The 18155-nt window shown below is 42.6% G+C and overlaps 1 protein-coding gene across 3 annotated transcripts in view; it reads left to right on the plus strand.

The window, feature by feature from the left end:
* Positions 1 to 611: 611 nt before the first annotated feature.
* Positions 612 to 18155, plus strand: part of TLK1 (tousled like kinase 1) — a 69378-nt gene continuing 51834 nt past the window's right edge. Inside the window, exon 1 of one of the 3 annotated variants that reach the window (XM_036386631.2) lies at positions 612 to 667. Coding sequence is in view for 1 of the 3 variants with exons in the window: in XM_036386629.2 (XP_036242522.1) it covers positions 2116 to 2263 (148 nt within the window). In the remaining 2 variants the exon portion in view is untranslated. Of the gene's footprint in view, positions 668 to 1365; positions 1534 to 2022; positions 2264 to 18155 lie in introns of those variants that run through there. The other 2 variants (XM_036386630.2, XM_036386629.2) reach the window with 2 other exon arrangements.

The raw sequence follows: 18155 nt of genomic DNA on the forward strand, positions 1-18155 counted from the left end.
CAGCATCAGGAAGCCAGGTGCATGTTCATTTATGCTATCATATGGATTGTGGGATTATGAGAATGTTTTAGTTTTTACCTAGCAAGAATATTCTATACCAGCTGCTAAGTATTAATGCAGTCAGAGTGAACTAGCACTGTTTTACTTCACTCCCAAGTATTGGAAATTTCCTGATGTAATTTGCTTACATAAAGTCTTTAGGATCAAGTCCTTAAAAGCAAGTCCTTGTTGAAATATCAGATCACCTCTCTGCAAAAAAAAAAAAAATCTATCTATATCTATCCATATATATATTAGCTCTTACTAGATATATGCCCTGGAAGTGACTTGTTTATCAAGTAAACATACTAATTTTTACTTTAAGTTAATACCAAACTGCAAGGAAACTTCCAGCTATGCTGTATACTTGTGGGAGGTGAAGATCTTAGATAATTTCACAGATGTCACTTTAAAAGGAAGAGACAGAATTAGTAATATGTGTGTTGTGCAGAGAGCTGCAATCCAACATTAGTAATCTATGCCTGTCATTCTCAAATAAGGAGAAAGTAGGTTAGTAGATGGACAGGATGTCTCCACACAGCAACCACAAAATAAGCGCCATGCCTGAATGATGAAGATAATTCTTCTTATACACAAAGTGCAATATATCTGCAACTCGTGATTTTTTGTAAGTAATCATAGTAATTTTTATCCCTGTTATATATATAAATATATATGAAATATATTTACCAGTTGCACTGGTAAATTAAAAGGCTTTGTTTCAGAAGTGACTTTCCATATATCTTACATTCTCAGTCATGATTATGTTAATTTTAAGGATGGAATAACTGAAAAATTCGGCTAAGTTTGCACTTTAGTCTCTAAACTCAAGGCAGAGAGGGACGTTTTGAAATTTGCCAGGTCGGCGCTGGTGCCCACCTGGGAGCCCCAGCCTGGTGGTTGTAGCGGGTGAGGCGGTGGGCCTGGTAAATGACTCGTGCCCGACTTCCAGTTCACCCGGTGGGAGATCCCGCTCCTCAGCGAAGCGGGTTGCGGCTGGCAGCCAAAGCCTTCTCTCTCCCTCGGGTCATCAGCTTCTCCCGAGTGCCCCCGAGTCTCTGCTAGCACACCGTCCTGTCCGGGAGAAGAACGCTGAGACGCGGCAGGCGCCCAAGAGCGCCTGGAGATGCTGCCTGCACAACGTTCACCTGGACCGGGCAGGGAAGAGCCCGCTCAGCCCCGCCGCTGCCGCCCGCACTCTCGCAGCGGCGGGCTGCGCTCGCCCCGCGCGGCCGCACGCTGGGGAGGTGCCGGGCGGCGCGGCCCCGGCCCCGGCCGCGGCAGCCGCGCGTACCGTCTCCGCCGCCGCTCCCGCCCCCGCCGCCCCGCCCCGACACCACCATGGCCGTGGCGGCGGGGCGCGGGGGAAGGCGAAGCGGCACGGGCGGACCGCGCCGCCGAGGAAACCGAGACGGAGGGGAACGGCGCGGCCTCAGGGGAGCTAGCTCCGGCCGGGCCGGGGCGGCCAACGGAGGGCCGCCCGAGGCGCGGAAGGTGCGCGCTTGGGCAAGGCGGGGAGGTATCGCCGCGGGACGGGCATGCACGGGGAGAGGGGTCAGCCGGCGGGCGGCTGCGAGCCGGCCCGGGGTCGGAGGCGGGAGCAGCCGGCGCGCTCGGGCCGCGCGGCGCAGCAGGGCCGGGGGCAGGTGCGTGCGCGGTTGGCGCCGCTCCCGCCGGCCGCCCCTGGGCGGCTCCGGCTCGGCGGGGCTCGGCTGGGCGCCGGCGGAGCGCGGCGCTCGCTCGGCTCGCGATCGTGTTTGCGCATGACCCCTCCCCGCCTGCGCCCTCCCCTCCCCTCCCCGGCGGCAGCGGCGGCGGCGGCGGGGAAGGTTGGCCTCAGACACAGGCGGCTGCTCGGCGGCGGCGACGCAGTGCAGAGGTGCGGGCAGGTTGCGCTGGCCCCGCGCCCCGTCTCTCCCGCGCCCCGCCTGCCTCCGGAGCTCGCTCCCAGCCGGCGGCCTCCCCGCGCCGGTGTTGGGCCGGCCCCCCGGCCATGAGCGCGGCGCTGGGTGTCCCCCCGCCGCGCCGCCTTCCCCGCCGCCCCCGGCGGCTGCCGGGCTCCAGGAAAGTAGCTTGATGAGTGTCCAAAGTAGCAGTGGAAGTTTGGAGGGGCCGCCATCTTGGTCCCGGCTCTCCACGTCCCCACCGAGCCTGCAGGGCTGCTCCGCGGCGGCGGCGGCCTCCCAGCTGCACGGCGCGCCGCCCGGCAAGCCGCCCAAGGAAGGTAACCAGCGCGCCGCGGGGCTGCGCGGGGGGCCCGGCCCTTGGGGAGGGGCCCAGCCACCGCCGCCGGAGGCCGGTCCCGGGCCGCTGGGAAGCGGCGGCGGGAGAGGCCGGTGCCCCCGGCGGCGGCGCGGGGTCAGCGCTGGGCCCGGTGGTGGTGAGCGGAACCTCGGTCGCTGGGCGAGCGGGGCCCCGCCGCCCCCGCCCGCTCGTCAGCGCGGCGGCGCCTCGTTGTTACCCCCCGCGCCGGGCCGCGGAGGGGGACCCGCCGTGCTCCCTCCGTTCTCGGAGCGTTCGCCTGCCGCAGCCGCTCGCGTCTCCTCGGGCGGCCGCTCGCCGCGTCCTCCCCGAAATAGGCTCCCCTCCGCCAGCGGCTAAGTAGAAGTGCTGCGCCGGAGGATGCAGCCGCTGTTGCTGGAGGGAGTTGGGCACTTTTGGCATCATGGAGGTGGGAAGAGAGGGGCCGGAGGTTCGTCCCCGTGGGGCAAGCGCCCTTGGGGGCGGCCGGTTTTGCGGCCAGAAGTGACAGGGCGCCTTGCGGCCGCCACGGAATGACTGCAACTTTCTCCTGTCCTCCATCACGCCTTCGATGATAATATTTTTCTCCTCCCTCCCCTGCTCCTCCCCTCTTGTGTTACACCGACAGCGACAGCAGGGTGTTGTGGGTGTTTGCAGGGAATATCTGTATGAAGGTTATGAGCAAACAAGTCCCTTCGCTGTTCCCTTTCGGGTATTGTCTGCTTTTCCTCCTTGTGTTGTGTTGCCACAAGATGTAGCAGTTATACAGCTAGTGAGTTGCTCGGCGCTTTTAGCTAAAATAACTACTTGCTGAACGCCAGTTAGTGGCGGAGGAGAACTTTTATGCACAGATACTTGCATACCGAGCAGTTGTATAATTTTAATTGATTTGCCCCAGATTAATGAATACCATGTAGCATTTCTTGTAGCATCTGCAAAACGTCATCGCCCAAGCAGGAAACTTGCTAACTTAAAATAGAAATAGTTGCGAAGATGGAGAGTCTTTGTTTTTTAGGTCTTCCTGTGGTTGCTTGCTTGCTTGTTTTTTTTTTGGTTTTCTTGTTTTTGTTTTTTTTTTTTTATTTATTTGGTTGATAAGCAATGTAGGGACTTGGTAGCAGGGACTCGACATCCTGAAAATGTATAATGCAGTCTGGTTTCTCCATTTTCCACACCAGTAGTTGTCAGACTTGTATCACTCTGTGTCACTTTTGCACACGCTCCTGCAGGTAGATTGACATGAAATGCTCTAGAAAATACCTGGGAAGGAATTATGGTATATGTTAAAGATGCTGAGTAAAGTGGCAGGCATTTTGTGCTCGTCTTCTCTGGGAAGGCAAAGCTGTTAGAAAAACCACCAGCAGCAGCCAAATTCATAGTTTTAAGTTTATTGAGAGCAGGTTTCTTCACTGTTGCAACTCTTTTTATGAATATGCATGCAGGTAATATGTATATGTAGGATATTTTTGGATGTATTTCAAATACCTGCCATAAAAATTTGAAATTATTATTGCAATATAAATTATATATCTATTTATTTTAACAAAAAATGGTGGTCCTTGAGTAGCTCTGTTGAGACAAGAGAAATATGTTTTGTGAAGCTCATTTTTAATATGATGATTATGCTATTTACGTTTTTCTTTCTTACAACTCACGCTGTTGGATTTTTCTGGGTACTGTAATTTGCATCCTCTAATACAGATTATGGGTTAAAAGTAATCAAAACCTTGGTGTTTGCTCGGTACTATAATGTGTTGTATTTGCATGGTGTTCCTGGGTTGTGTTTAAATTGTATGTCCTCGCTAGGTAGCTGTCTTTGAAAATGAGCATAAGCTGCCATGCTTGGGTTCATGTTTTGCATTCATGCTTGTGGGATGTTATCAAGGCATCTTACTTTATGTATATATGTTTTACAAAGAAATATCTTGCCAGAAATCAATAGGCCCTGAAATAAAAATACATTAGTATGTTCATAGACATTGGCTTATATATGTGAAAGATTGATGCCAGCTCAAACTATTAAACAAGGAATATTTGCAGTGCAGTGTGTTTATGGGAGCCTGGGCCATTATCAATTCTAAACTTGTGATACCTGGTGATGTTAATGGAGCCTGTGAGTTCTGGAGCAGTGCACAAGGCTGCTGGCCCATACTGGATCACAGCTGCATTGCTGCTGGTGCCAGTTTTGAGTGGGTAATATTTACTGATACAGCGCTTCTGGCACTTGTGCAGAGCTTCTTTCCCAGCCTGGCCTTCTTGTGTGTGGATTAAAATCCCTTTGGTTGGCTTTGGTGAGAGTTATGTCCCTATTGCCTTTGGAAGTGTAGACCTTCACAGAGTGTACCAGGTGTGCTCTGGTTGATCTGACCTCACCTATGAAGGTCTGGTATCAGCTCACATGTCTCATATGGGCATTTGAAGATTCTGGTTTATTCAGAACAGAAGCTCTCCATATCTTGATTTAGGAAGTTCTAAAAATATTTTTGGAATCTCTAATAAGAAAAAAGCAGAAAAGGAAAGCTCTGGCATATATAACGATTGCACAAACACGTTTTTAAAAAAATGGCAATGTCTTGTCAGTATCAAGAGACTACTTGGAAAAGGTGGGCGAAATCAGAGGAAATAATATTTTAAAAATATTTTAATCTTTTAAAATGCGCTGTAACATTGCAGCAACATTTTCCATTGGATGCTATCTTCTATATCTTGATCTAGAGTGGCTTCATGGCTTCACTGTATTGATTTGAATTTATGTTTTGAGGTTTTGAAATAAAAAGACTGGGATGGACTTGAATACAGTTGCAGCTGTACACTTTTACTGTAGAAGAACTATCTCTTATTTGCATTTTAGTGTAGCTGGTAAATGTCTGTCATTCTGTCAGTTGTTTTATATTCCCATAACTTATGTGTGGTATATGTGGTCACTTAAGAGCTCTGCAGTAGATGTTGTCAGGAATTTAGGAGGACTGTTACGAGGTATTATTTTACATACTGTATGTGTGGTTGTGTGACTAAATCTTGTGCCATAGCTCACATAATTGCAGTCACACAATTTCCTGCTTGAAATTTCTTTACTTTTGTCTGCTTCATGCGTGTAACTAAAAATATTAAAGCACATACCTGCAAAGTGCTGTTTTGTAAATGGAGAATATTCAGGCCAATGCTGACAGGGCAGAGTCAGAAGAGGTTCCACAGATTGCCTTGCGTTGGAAGGGACTGTAAAGATCATCTAGTTCCAACCCCCTGCCATGGGCAAGGACACCTCCTACTAGACCAGGTAGCCCCATTCAACTTGGCCTTGAACACTTCCAGGCATGTGGCAGGTGCAACTCCACAGCTACTGGAGAGCAGCCTGTTCCAGAGTTTCACCACCCCCAAGTAAATAAATTATTCCTAATATCAAATCTAAATCTACCCTGTATCCATTTAAAGCTGTTGTCCCTTGTCCCGTCCCTTCATGCTCCTGTAAAAAGTCTCTGTCCAACTTTTTATAGGCCCCCTTTAGGTATGAAGGTGCTGTATGGTCTCCCCAGAGCCTTCTCTTCTCCAGGCTGAGCAACCCCAACTCTCTTAGCAGAGATGACCCTGTCTCCGTAGCAGAGATGCTCCAGCCCTCTGATCGTCTTCATGGCCTTTGTCTGGGTTCTGCCAGCAGTCCGTGTCCCTCATTGGCCTCCAGGTGGGGTCTCAGCAGATTGGAGTAGAGGGGCAGAATGCCCTCCCTTCACGTTAGAGTTAGACACATGCTGCTTTTGGTGCAGCCCAGGACATGGTTGGCTCACTGGGTGGTGCTGCAGTGTCTGGTAATTAAGCATAATGCTTTGTAAGTTATTTTTTGTGTGTGCTGTTGACTTTCAATACTCTTCTAAAAGCAAAATAGAATTCCAAATAGAACTTTGAATTAACACAACAGAAATGCAAATTTCAGTCCAAATTTATATATGATGGCAGAATGGTAAACGGTAATATGATGGTCAATAAACTTAGGCCATGTATTTGATAGTCTTTGAAGAAGTTATGTTGTATGGGTAGCAAATTTTGTTGGTGACTTTTTAAATAAAATTTGATAAATGTGTATTGTTTGTATTTATTGTTACCTAAAATGTGATGGTAGTTGTGTGTCTGAGCACAAAGGTACAGTTTATTTCCTCCTTAAGTTTCCAGTCTAGAAAACGCTTCTAGATGCCAGGTTGTATCTGTATGCTACATACAATATATTAGTCCATGAACATGAAAGCAACCTGAATCTCATTAAAACTTCCAGGGTTGTTGTTTTCTGTTGTTTGCATGTGGTGCAAAATATCAGCTACTTTATTTGCTTTAACAGGAAGTTCTCAGTAAGTTTGTTGGCTTTTATCATTCAACTGTAGATTTAAAATTTTATTGATTTGGCCAGTTTATATGGGGGCAGAGAAGAACAGGAACACTTTTTATATTTAAAAATGATGGTTTATTTTTACTCAGAATGAGCACAGCAATCATAAAAGGTTATTTAGGCTGGCTGTAGCATGAGAAGGTGTTGTCTGAGATTAATGTTGTGCCAGTGATACACACAAATTCTAGCTTGTGATATTATTGCTGGTTTTGTTGAAGATGTGATTCTCATAGTAAGCTGATGCTTATGCCAAATTCTTTGGAGATCTTGTAGCATGTCCAAATGAGAAATGGGAAAGGAAACCTTTTTTAATACAAATCCTTTTTTGAATCTGGTTTTCTAAAATGCAAGTGCTGTAGCAAATAGTGTAAATTAGTTCTTGGCCAACTGTTTTGTTTTAGTTCTGCTTTATTCTTCCTGGAATGGAATTTCCCATTAACCTATTCTATTTTAAATCGAGAGAGGGAATTGACATAGGGACAGGATGTTTATATTTATTATCTCCATTCAAGTAAAAAACTTGTTAGTTCTCTCATTCTTTTTTCTTCCCCTCTATGTTTTTTCTTGTTTGCTTTTTCTTTCAGCAAGTAATTTTTTTTCTCCACCAAGCTGAAGTAAACTTGCTTGTTGGTAATAACTGTAGTCTGCAGTTAGTATTGACATTTCTCTGGATTTTCTTAGAGCCTGATAATCCTAAATGATTGCAAAATATTGTTGTGACTGCTTGGAAACACTACCATATATATGTGCATCATGAGCAAAGTTAGTTCTATAGAATTTTGCTACCTTAAGAATTGATATTATGGAAATATGACAGGCTTAAATAGTCCTTTATGCTTTTTGTGTTCGTGGTATAAGGTTGTGTTTTGAAGTAGTACTTGCTCCCAGTCCATTTGCTCCCATACTAAATTTTTTGCTTCCATGCTGGGTTTTTTTTCACAAGAAAAAATATTGAAGTTAGTAAATTGTTTTATGCAGTAGAGTAGTTCTTGAATTGTAGCTAAAAAGCATGAAAGCACACAAGTGGGAGGAAGAAAAGCTTTATGAACTTCTTTCTGTTTGGCTTGGTGTGTTTCAGTTATAAAAGAGGAAAAGGCAGATTTGGGTTGCCAAATTGCTCTTAGTGGAAGGTGGGTAGAGGAAGAAGAGTGGTCAGGGTTTCTGTTGAGAATGCCAGTACTTCAGTTATGATCGTTGGAGAGCAGTTAAACAGAAGCTGGCCACCATAATATAACGCAGTTTTTCAGGTGTTGCAAGTGGAAAACTTCTAATATTTGCTGAAAATAACAAGTACTGCACTTTTTGTTCAGCACTTAAGGACAAAGTTCTCTAGGAATAGGGAAGCATTAGTGAGCATCAGAAGGTATTTTGGATCCTCCATTTCCCATGATCCTAACTCCATCCTTATTGAGATGCTTTGTTTGGCGTAGGAAGTAAGGGTCTGCTTCCTTCCCAGGCATCTTCTCTCTGGAGGTCTTACTCCTTTCTCTCATTCCTGAGCAGAGCAATGGGATATACTAGCAGAAAAATCTTGGCACCTAGGCTTTTCCTGGGGAGGATGTGGTAGGTGGCAGGAACATGACTGCTTGTAAGCTTTAATTCACCTCAAATTTAGTCCTGGAAGAAGGGAGCAGAAGGTCTTAAGTGAAGCTGGACATGCTGAAGATGCTGGGGGAAGACTGGGACTGTGCGACCTTTTGGGATGGGTCCGTGCTGGAGGGATTGACTGAAATCAGTGACTGTATTATTAATCATGACTTAAATCAGTGAGCAGGAAACCCTGATTAAATAATTGTTTTTAATTTTATTTTGCATTTGTGCTTAATTATTTTTTCTAGTGCAATGTTGATTCTAATTGGTCTAATTTGATCGTACCTCTTGCTAGGCAGGAGGGGACACATCTATATGCATTTGTTTAAGGAGTTACACTGCTTAGGTTCTTTATGATTAAGAAATGTAATTCCCCATGCTTTAGACAGCTTTTAGCTAACTTTGTTAGTTAAATAAAGTGAATTCTAATTGTGCTACGTACATAATAAGAAACAAATATATCCAAATGTGCTTTGCATTTGAACTAGAAAAAGGAGAATTGTTTGTAGTTTGTGAAATGAGTAAATTGCTTCTGGTCACCGTGCCTTGTGAAATTTGGAGTTAATAGATCGAATCCAGTCACCAGTCCTTCGTGTTCATAATTCGGAAGAGAAAGCCAGGCTTTCCTGCTTTCTGAAAAAGTTGTTGGTTGCTCTTCAGCAGTTCTGAGTAAACCAACCGCTGAAGTGGGTGAGCAAACAAAAATGGCAGTTGCTGGTGAAAGCTGATCAAATGCTTCAGAACTCCAATTCAGGCAGCTCACCCACAGCTTCCAGTGATGTGATGGTCTGTCTGCCAGCAGAGCATTCAAGTTTATAATGTTTGAATATTTTTGTCTTTTATGAATTTAATAGATCATAAACTTTAAACCTCACCATAGACTCTTATTGCTCCAAGCTTCAATTAAACATTTGGTGTTGAAGTATATTTTTAAAAAGCACAAATAAGAGAAATTGCCTGCCTTGTGCTCAGTAGCTTTAGCTGGAAAGGCTCTGAAGCTGACTACTGTCCTCCAAGGATTTAGAGAGACAGCTAGTGATTGTTGAGTGACTACACAGCTGCAACAGGAATCTGGTCACTTTGGAGTGGGAAAGTTCATTTACTGGAGCTTTTATGTGAAACTGGACATCACGGAGAAGGTTGGTATTCCCTAGGACCACCTCTGCTTGCTGAGAGGTGGCAGCAGGAGCATTAGGCAATGTATCTCACCTCATCAAATCTGCAGTTTTAAGTAGGTGGAAACTTAAGGCTGCAATGCTTTCTTTATAATGTCCTTAAGAACAAAGGAGTCTGAACTTTGTATTTTAAGAGATGGGAATGATGGTAAGAAACTCCAGAGTGCCTTTTACAGGAAATGAAGCCTGACCATAGTTATTTGGGGGGTTGAGGAGTACTAGATTCCATTTCTATGGACTTGTAATAGATCTATACCAATAAGAGAAAAATAGCCTTTTTTTGAGGAATAAAGGAAATCCTGATGCTTTTAGAAAAATCTTTTAGCTATTTTATTTTTTAGACTTTTAGCTATTTTATTTTGTAACTACCTTGAATTGAAAGATGTGTAGATACTTCAAACACTGTGTCTTGCAGCTATAACTTTTGGTGGATTGCTTTTTTTTTTTTAATAAGTAAACAAACTTCTGAACTATATGCTGAAGGGCAAGAAATGGGAAAGTAATCTTAGAAATAAATATATGAGTTTCACAAGTCCTGCAAATCTGAAACAGTATCATTTAGATCCTAGTCTTCCCACAGTGGGACCGTGTAGATTGACCAGCAGGTGTGTTTCCATTTCTGTTCTCCACCATGGAACTCTTTGGCCTCTTGATTCTATGGTGACAAACTCAGATGATGCTACAAGTAGGATTTGTAATACTTCTTTTTTTCACTCCTGGGGCTTAGACTAATCCAACCTGTACACTGCTTGACTGTATTTGGTAAATACTGTTTTTTCTTCTAGTTAATGCTATGTTCTTATAGGTTCCACAGTTTTGTCCTTAATTTTGCAACAGTACTTTAGCCAATTTTAGTGTGTATCCTAATCCCCTCTTGGTAACTACTTTGCTTCTCAAGGATGTTGAAGCCTTTTCTATTTCTTAGAGTATTCTAAGTAAAGGTGATGAGAAAAGTAGTGTCCTTAAGGAAGTTGATATTTTCATTATAAAGCAATCGAAAAGAAAATCCACACATTATCAATACTAATCACTTTAACATCTGTAGAATAGTCAAGAGTGGTGGTGGTCTAGGGAGTGTGATTATTTTTACAAAGTACGTTTTTTTTATTTTAACCGTGGTAGCAGCGATTATAAAGAGTGGTTTTATTGGTATTACTAGGGTTTTTCTTTGGTTTTTTTCAGGGTTTTTTTGGCAATTCAGTTATTTCTTGAGGTGGTGGCTGTTTGGAAGTGCTTGCTGTGTCTTTGATACATGTTTTAGAAGCTTCTTGACTATTAAATTAGTGTCATGGTTTAGTTTAGTAGTTTTAGTCACACTTTGGTAAGAGGCTCTCTTGTAAGCTCTCCACAAGCTCTAACTTTGAATAAAGTGGAGTAATTCTTCTTATAGTACTTGTGTTCTTAGTCTTATGAAGAGTCTCATTATGAGGAGTGGGATTTTAGTATTTTAAAGTTACAAGGAGGATTCAAGTAGAAGTAATTCCTGAAGATGCAGGTTTAGAATTTTTAAATGAGAGTTAAAAAGTACTTTCTGCTGTGCATGTTATGGCCACAGTTTGCTTTTCTGAAGTTCATTGCTTATTGAATTTACTTATACAATCATATTGCATATTACCTCTTTGTAATCAAATTGTATTATTAAATGATTGTGATACAAATAATGCTTAAGAGGAGTTACACCAGTATTCAAACTGAAAAGCAAATGTCATGTTGGTCTTCCTTGTTAGGTGGTATTTTGTATTCTGCATCCATACAAGATTTTTTCTCAGTTGCTTGCTTGATACATGCTACCATATCCAGAACATGCAAGTGGTTACTATTAAGGAAGCAGCAGTTTTATATGTCCTGAAATTACACATTTTTATGTATACACAAACAATTTTCTCAGTGAACTGTTTAATCATTAGGAATACTAATGTTGCTGTTAGGACCCTGCATTTACAAAGCAGTCTCATAAACAAGCTAAACTTCTGCAAAGATTTCAGCTGCCTTTTAGTAAAAATGTTCTAAATTCCTATTGTTAATTATTACATACCTCTTAAAACTTGTTTCATTTTTTCAAATACGTAATTTTTTTAAACCTGATGATGATTGCAGATGGTACAAAGATTGGCATTTGGATTAATCATGCTAGCTTTGCCACATCATGAGTTTCAGGTTTTGGTACTGTTTGTTTTTAAGCAGAAGAACAGAAATGTGTAAAGTTCACAACAGCCCAGTTGTGTATTAGATTATACATTAATATTGTGTTTCTTGTATTTCTCCCTGTTTCTTATACTTGCAACATCGATCATAATTTGGGTATGAAATAGTGAAGCTGTGACAATGAAATCCCCACTGAATTACCCTAATAGTGGCGAGGTTTGGCTTTTCTTCCCCCCATGTTGTGTGATTGCTAGTTGACCTGATTTGTTCTCTTGGCTAAATCACAACATGCTGTTCTCTGAGCCTTTCACTTGTTTTTTTCTTCCAGAGAAGTGCAAACAACAGGCACCAGTCTCTGCCAGTGTCTGACACCACCTTCCTGCTGTTTCCCTTAAATCTTTCTCTTCAAGTTTGTTCAAACAAAAAAAAAAAAAAAAAAAAGGAAAATTTTCAGCTATTTTTACTATTTTTTGTGTGTTGTTCTTGTGGCTTTGAAATCCCATCTTTCTAAGGGAAGCAAGCAATGAGGCAGCAATACCAGTGACTATCAGAAGTTGCAGAATTTGGTAGTATGCCATCCTCCCTGGTGTCCCTGGATGGGATATGTGCTCTCTCCTACACCACCAGAACACTCAGCCTGCCTTCTCCTACTACCAGGTTCCCTTCCTGACTGGTGCTGGACTGCACGGGTGACCTCCAGTACCATCCTGCTTCTCTGCTTCCCCTGTGCTTCTCTAAGCAGTGCTCCTCCTGCTCAGTTTTCATTTGTGCATGCTTTTGGTATTGCTGGCAGGAGGGCAGTCTTTAGGTGCAGGGAGTGGGTGGGTGCAGTAGGAGCAGGATCCTTCTGGATGTTTGACCATGTTTGACCTCCCACGCTCAGCTGGGGATGTGCTCAGTGAGACTGATCCAAGGATGTGCCCAGGAGTCTCCTCCCTTGTCCTGCAGCACATCTCCATGTGGGAGCTCTCCTGCTTAGTGCTGGCAGCAAGGGCAAATGCTTTGTGCACTTAGGATTTCCCAGTCACAGGCACCTGTGTCTAGGAAGGCTGGAGAGGAATGCTTGTTTATCTGAGGTGTCAAAGTTCTCACTGACCACAGTTACCACTTGAGAAAAGGTGAAATCCAGTTTTAAGGTTCTTGTGGGTAATAGTTTAGATGAGAAATTTTTGGGAAATAACAGATGTTTTTAGTGTTTTTTCAGTCTTCAATGAAATTGCTCATGATTTTTCAGGTTTAAGTTAAGACAGGTTGTTACAAATGCTTTTTGTTACATCCACTGAGTCATGGAATGTATTTGGTTCGTTGTATCAACATTCCAGAGATAGTGAGTGGAAGAGCTTATTTCCAAAAAAGAAGCCATTTTTAGTGGAGTTTTCTCATTTGGTAAATAATCTTGTTAGTATGTCGTACTCACAGAACAACATTTTGTTGTGTGAAAGCAGTAGATGAAAGCAGTGACTCAATGTTTCAGGGAACTGCCAAAATAGGTAGCATGACTATCTATTAGGGATGGAAAGGGTTTCATTAGAGACTAGACTGATTTTATTTTAACAGTTAGACCCAAACCTGCCCCATGGACTCAGTTATTTGTTTTGCTATTTGCTACCTTGTATTTAGGAGTTTTCCCGAGGTTAGACTTTATCATGTTCATATTTACTGTGGCAGTGCAGGAGCTGAGAGGGACCTGGCTGCCAGCTCTGGGGGCATGTGGTGAGTGTTGGCCCTGCCCGCTGGGCACAGGCAGGGTGAGGAGGGCAGCTTCCAGTTCAGCCTGTTTGTTCTTCAGTGAACTGCTGCTGGTGAAACTCCTTACTGGTGTGTTTTTATTCAGTTGCTTTGAACAGTGCTGAAGTTGTCACTGAGACAGCTCACTAAAGCAGCAGTCTGGGTGGGGAGTGTGGTGCGTGTGGCGGATACTCCCATGCGCCTGCAGACTTGTCAGGGCCTTGGCAGTGTCCAGCTAGGGCAGTGGTCTCGTTTGGACTGTTTGTGTTTTCTTACTGATGGAAGTAAGCCTGATCTGGTTCTGAGTCCTTTCTTAAGTCCATCGATAGATGTATTCAGTTTTAAAGTATTTTCCATGTGGTTAGCTGGTGCTTAGTTACCCCAAAGTGGATCAGTTGTGTTAAATTTGTGCCAGATAAAAGGCATCCCAGTTTGTCAGATGTTGGTAAGGTGTGCTGCTGCCTCCCAAGTAGCATGGTCTGTTCTGTCTCTGTTAAGTTGGCTGCAGGAAGTAGGCTCCACAAAGCCTGCTTTAACCGTCCAAGGGATTCGTGGTACTCCCCTGCCTCTGGTGTGAGCTATTTGAAGGAGAAATCCTGCTTTATCTCCTGTCAGATGGGGAGGAGAGGTTGGATCACTCTTTCTTTTGCTAAAATTATGCCTACAGTGGTCCACAGAAGGCAGTGTAACATCCTTATCCCTTGAGAATAAAAGGGCAGTAGTACTGTGAGTGTTCATGCTTCTGCATGGTGGGTGATGTTAATTACAGGTCAGTATTTTTGCTGATGTCTTGAAGTATGTTTCGAACATATACCTGAAAATATTATTTTGATTCCCAATTTGTGATATCAAAGACTTATAACTCTGCTCTTTCCTAATTTCTGGTTGCCCCTAGGGCTTTAACTGCATTTTTGAAGTTTTATTCATGTGATTGCAGACTGTGTTCCATGAGGTTCGCTTAGCCAGCAAGATGGGCACTTCTTAGGAAGGGACTGTGTTGAAAGGAATGAAAATCCCTTCTGTTTTTTTTCTTCTAAAACTTGAATGAAAGTGATAGTATAGCAGAAAAGAAAGCTGGTTTAAAATTAGGCAATGAGCTTTGGATAGGAGAAATGGCTGTAATGCAAATTTCTTTAGTGATAATGCTGAGCAAAACTAAAACTGAATTTTTGACAGATGATTACATAGGATGTTTCTTTGTGTGTGAACTGAGTGGGTTTAAAATTTTTAAAAATGTTCAGTGCTCAAAGTTGCAACTGAATTCAGTGTATACTGTTGGTATCAACAGGCTTTGTAGCTGTGCTGTAAGGAGTAAAAAGTTGAAATATTCCTCCCCCCCTCACAGCCTTAAACCTAATTTTTGACGGATTCATGTGTCATTTCACGTAAGTCTTTTTTTTCCTCTATCTGTGGAATGGAAGCAATGCTACAAGGTCCCACCTTGTAGGTGTAGTAGGTGTAGTTATTAACATGTCAGCTATCTGTGTGTGTGTAATTTCTCTAGCCATGTTCTGAGAGTCTCCTCCCTACAAGGGACTTTGAGGAAATGAGTTTCTTCCTGTGTTCATTGAAACTTGGATTATTTAAGATGTAAATGAAAAAAAAAACAAACCAAGGTTTGGTTTCAACCTGAAGGAGCAGAAGCTGGTTGCTGGCTCCTCTGAGCACCACCTAGACAGGGTGCCTCCAAGAGAAAGAGCCCAGTGAGCCATCTCACAGATAGCATGGCCTGCTCAGCATCCTGCACAGGATCCCTGTTGCACAGGCCCTCTGGTGGATTGTGCTGAATCTTGTGATTCTGCAGTCTAAATATCTTAAAATATGGGGGTTTTTTTCAGCTTTTTGTGGTTTCTATTCTGTGTGGGCCATACAGGTATTTTGAAAAAGGAGGAAATGAATGGTGTTACTGGAGGTTAATACCTTTTTCTTAAAATGCTGTAGTGCAAAAGCCAAAATATTTCATGTATCTTGTAATTACAATTAGTGTTGAATTTACTATCCTCGTTTAATCTTAGAGGTGTAATGAGGTTTTTTTTCATGTTGGACGTTAAAATTGTATGGGGCTGATGTTCTAGGTTATCACAATGTAATAAGTGAAATAAATGAATATACTTGGAAATAGTAATAATTTGCGTTTTTTAGTTTCTTATTTAGAACATGTTCCTTGCCATGTAACAGCAAAACTAATACAGATTAAGAGTTAGGTACTGCAGTCAGCAGTTTGTCCTGTGTGCTCCAGGGAGCAGAGCACTCGCCTCGAGGGTCAGTGGGCTGTCTGTACTTGGGAGATTTTGAAGATCATGAGGGTAGAAATGGCAGTAGGAGCTACAGAAGTAATGAGATTAGGAAGTTCAGGGAATTAACAACTGAAATACACTTCTCTTGACACAAATGCAGCTTTCAGATACTAAATGACTGGTATTGTAACTCAGAAAAATAAATTTATTCTATTAAATTGTTGAGGGGTTTTGGCCTACCTCTCTACTTTATGGGTAACTTCAAAAAAATTTATTTGGGGAAAAGCTGCAGCATCTTGTATTTCTTCCTTCATAGTTTACTTTTTCTAAGGAGGGTGAGAACCAAAAGCCCTGTGGGAAGAGACATTGCTTGCTCTGTTCCTGCTCAATAGGTGACCTCTGCTTTTAGCTTCCTTTCCACTCCTTCTTCAGATAGCAGAAGCTACTGTTTGTTTTTGATATGTGCAAAAGGCCTGTGCCATTTTAAATTCTTGCAGAACAGCCATTTTGTGGACACAAGTGTTTAGAGCTCTTGGTTTGCCTCCTTATCACTGAATACTGCAAATAAAATTTGCTGGACTTTATAGTATTTCTCTAGGTAGATGTTTCTTCTTCAGGACTGCTCCTGGCTTTTAGTCCTTTTCAGCATAGAAATAAATGGAGGGATGGAATGTAGTAGATGCAGCTTTTTGTTTAGAGTGGCATGATTTGAGAGTATCACAGAACTGGTGTTATCTTGTGACCTGTTAGTCTGCATCACCAACAAGTGACCCATGAACTTGCAGTGTGCTTCTCCCTGCTTGCTGCCTCTTCCCCAAGGGGACAGGGAGCGTCTGGTTTTGGCAGCAAATGAAGCTGAAATGGGCAAATTCTGCTGCTCTCTTTCTGTTTGGATACCTTTTACAGAGTTGCCTGGAAGCAAGAGTAATTGCTGCACATTTCTCTACGTAGATGAAGAGGGAGATGTAGAGATAGGCAGGAGCACGTCACCTGCATATGTGCAGCCCAGGCTGTTAGGTTTTATCTCTCTTGACATTATGTTGTGTTCCAGGCAGATGTTTGCCACGTAGACAGGCAGTCTTTTAGTGTTCTGCCACAGATGTCTTGTTAACTTTGGCCAAGACAATAGGTGCTTTCTGAAAAATATAAACAGGTTTTTCTTACCTTATAGAGGGATTGTAAGCATAACCTTGTTTGTGCATTACATATCTGTTTATAGTAGTGGGAGTAGTACAGTGTAATAATACATCAACATTTATACTGCTCTATAGGACACTAGCAAGGACTTATTTTACTTTTGATTGACAAAGGCAACCCAAAGGAGTGTCATCATCTTTTTTTTTAACTTTTCTTCTAACTTCATAGCATACAGTCATAAAGCAATGTATTTAGTGGCATTTTTTCTTAACCAGAATGTTTATTTTAGCTCTGAAGAAAGAAAAGTTACTGCTTTTGACCTTGTAACTGTGTAGTAAATATTCCCTTTCCAGGAAAAAGCTGCGTGGAATCTAGATAGGATTGTTTAAAGCCTTTTGGGAGATTTTAGAGAGGTTAGGATCACATTCATACATGCACAGACTATAGTGGTCAGAGATGACAAGAAACATGAGGTGGATGTGTTAGCTGGCTATCCAGTTGCTGCCAAAACTGACAGTTGTCTGGAACAAAACTTTATTAAAAGCACTTTAAAAGAGAGCTTTGTATCTCTGATTATTCCGTCACCGTAGCAAATGTTCAAATCAGATGTTGTCATTAAAAATGAGTTTTCCTGAAGATGCATTTGTTTTTCAGTATCTGTATATTTGTTCTAAATGGACTAAATGCTTAGAGCAGTATTTTAGACAGTGAGAGTTAACTAAACCTGGTCTCTGTTATCACTTTCTTTAGCAATGAAGAGTGCAAAATGGTCGGTGAGGACTGCCTTAACAAACCTAATTTTTTCTGTTTCTTTGTAACATTCAGGCTCTGGCCGCTTGCTATTAAGTGGTGGAAGTTGGCCTTGTTGAAAAAACATCAAAATCCTTCTGCCAAATCAGAACTTGCTCTTGGTAGTTCAGAATAATATAGAGAACAGTTGCAAGTGAGGAATCCAGACCTTTTAAAAAAGCAAGTAAATGTGACACTTGTTGCTATATCAACAAGTGTCATATATAGCAACAAATTTCAAAGAAATGGATGCCATTCTTTGTCATGAGCATGTTCAGGATATCACCTGTGTAGTTTGTGTATGTTCAGAGTGTTGACTTGTCAGGCTTGTTCTGTATGTGGTATTGTACCAACAATTTGAAATACCTGGTAAATACCTGGCAAATTTTTTATTATTTAAAGTATTAATTGTATGAGTTCAGAATAAGCTTTGTAAATGAGGCCATTTCCAGAAGGAATATTATTCACTGTTGATACTTTCTCAAGTGGTGTTTTTTTTGTAGCAGCTTTTCTGTTTTATTGATATAGGAGGGCTTTCATGATGGGGAAAGATATTGCAGACTGGGGTTTTGACATAGGAAGTACACTCTGATCTTGCCTAACTCAATACGGTTTATAAGAGCCTAAAAGGCATTACTGGACATGGAAAGTGATTTTAGGTGTGGGGGATTATTCTTCCAAGTGGACTGTTCTGCAATG

This window comes from Molothrus ater, chromosome 7 (genome assembly GCF_012460135.2).
Source record: "Molothrus ater isolate BHLD 08-10-18 breed brown headed cowbird chromosome 7, BPBGC_Mater_1.1, whole genome shotgun sequence".
Lineage (NCBI taxonomy): Eukaryota > Metazoa > Chordata > Aves > Passeriformes > Icteridae > Molothrus > Molothrus ater.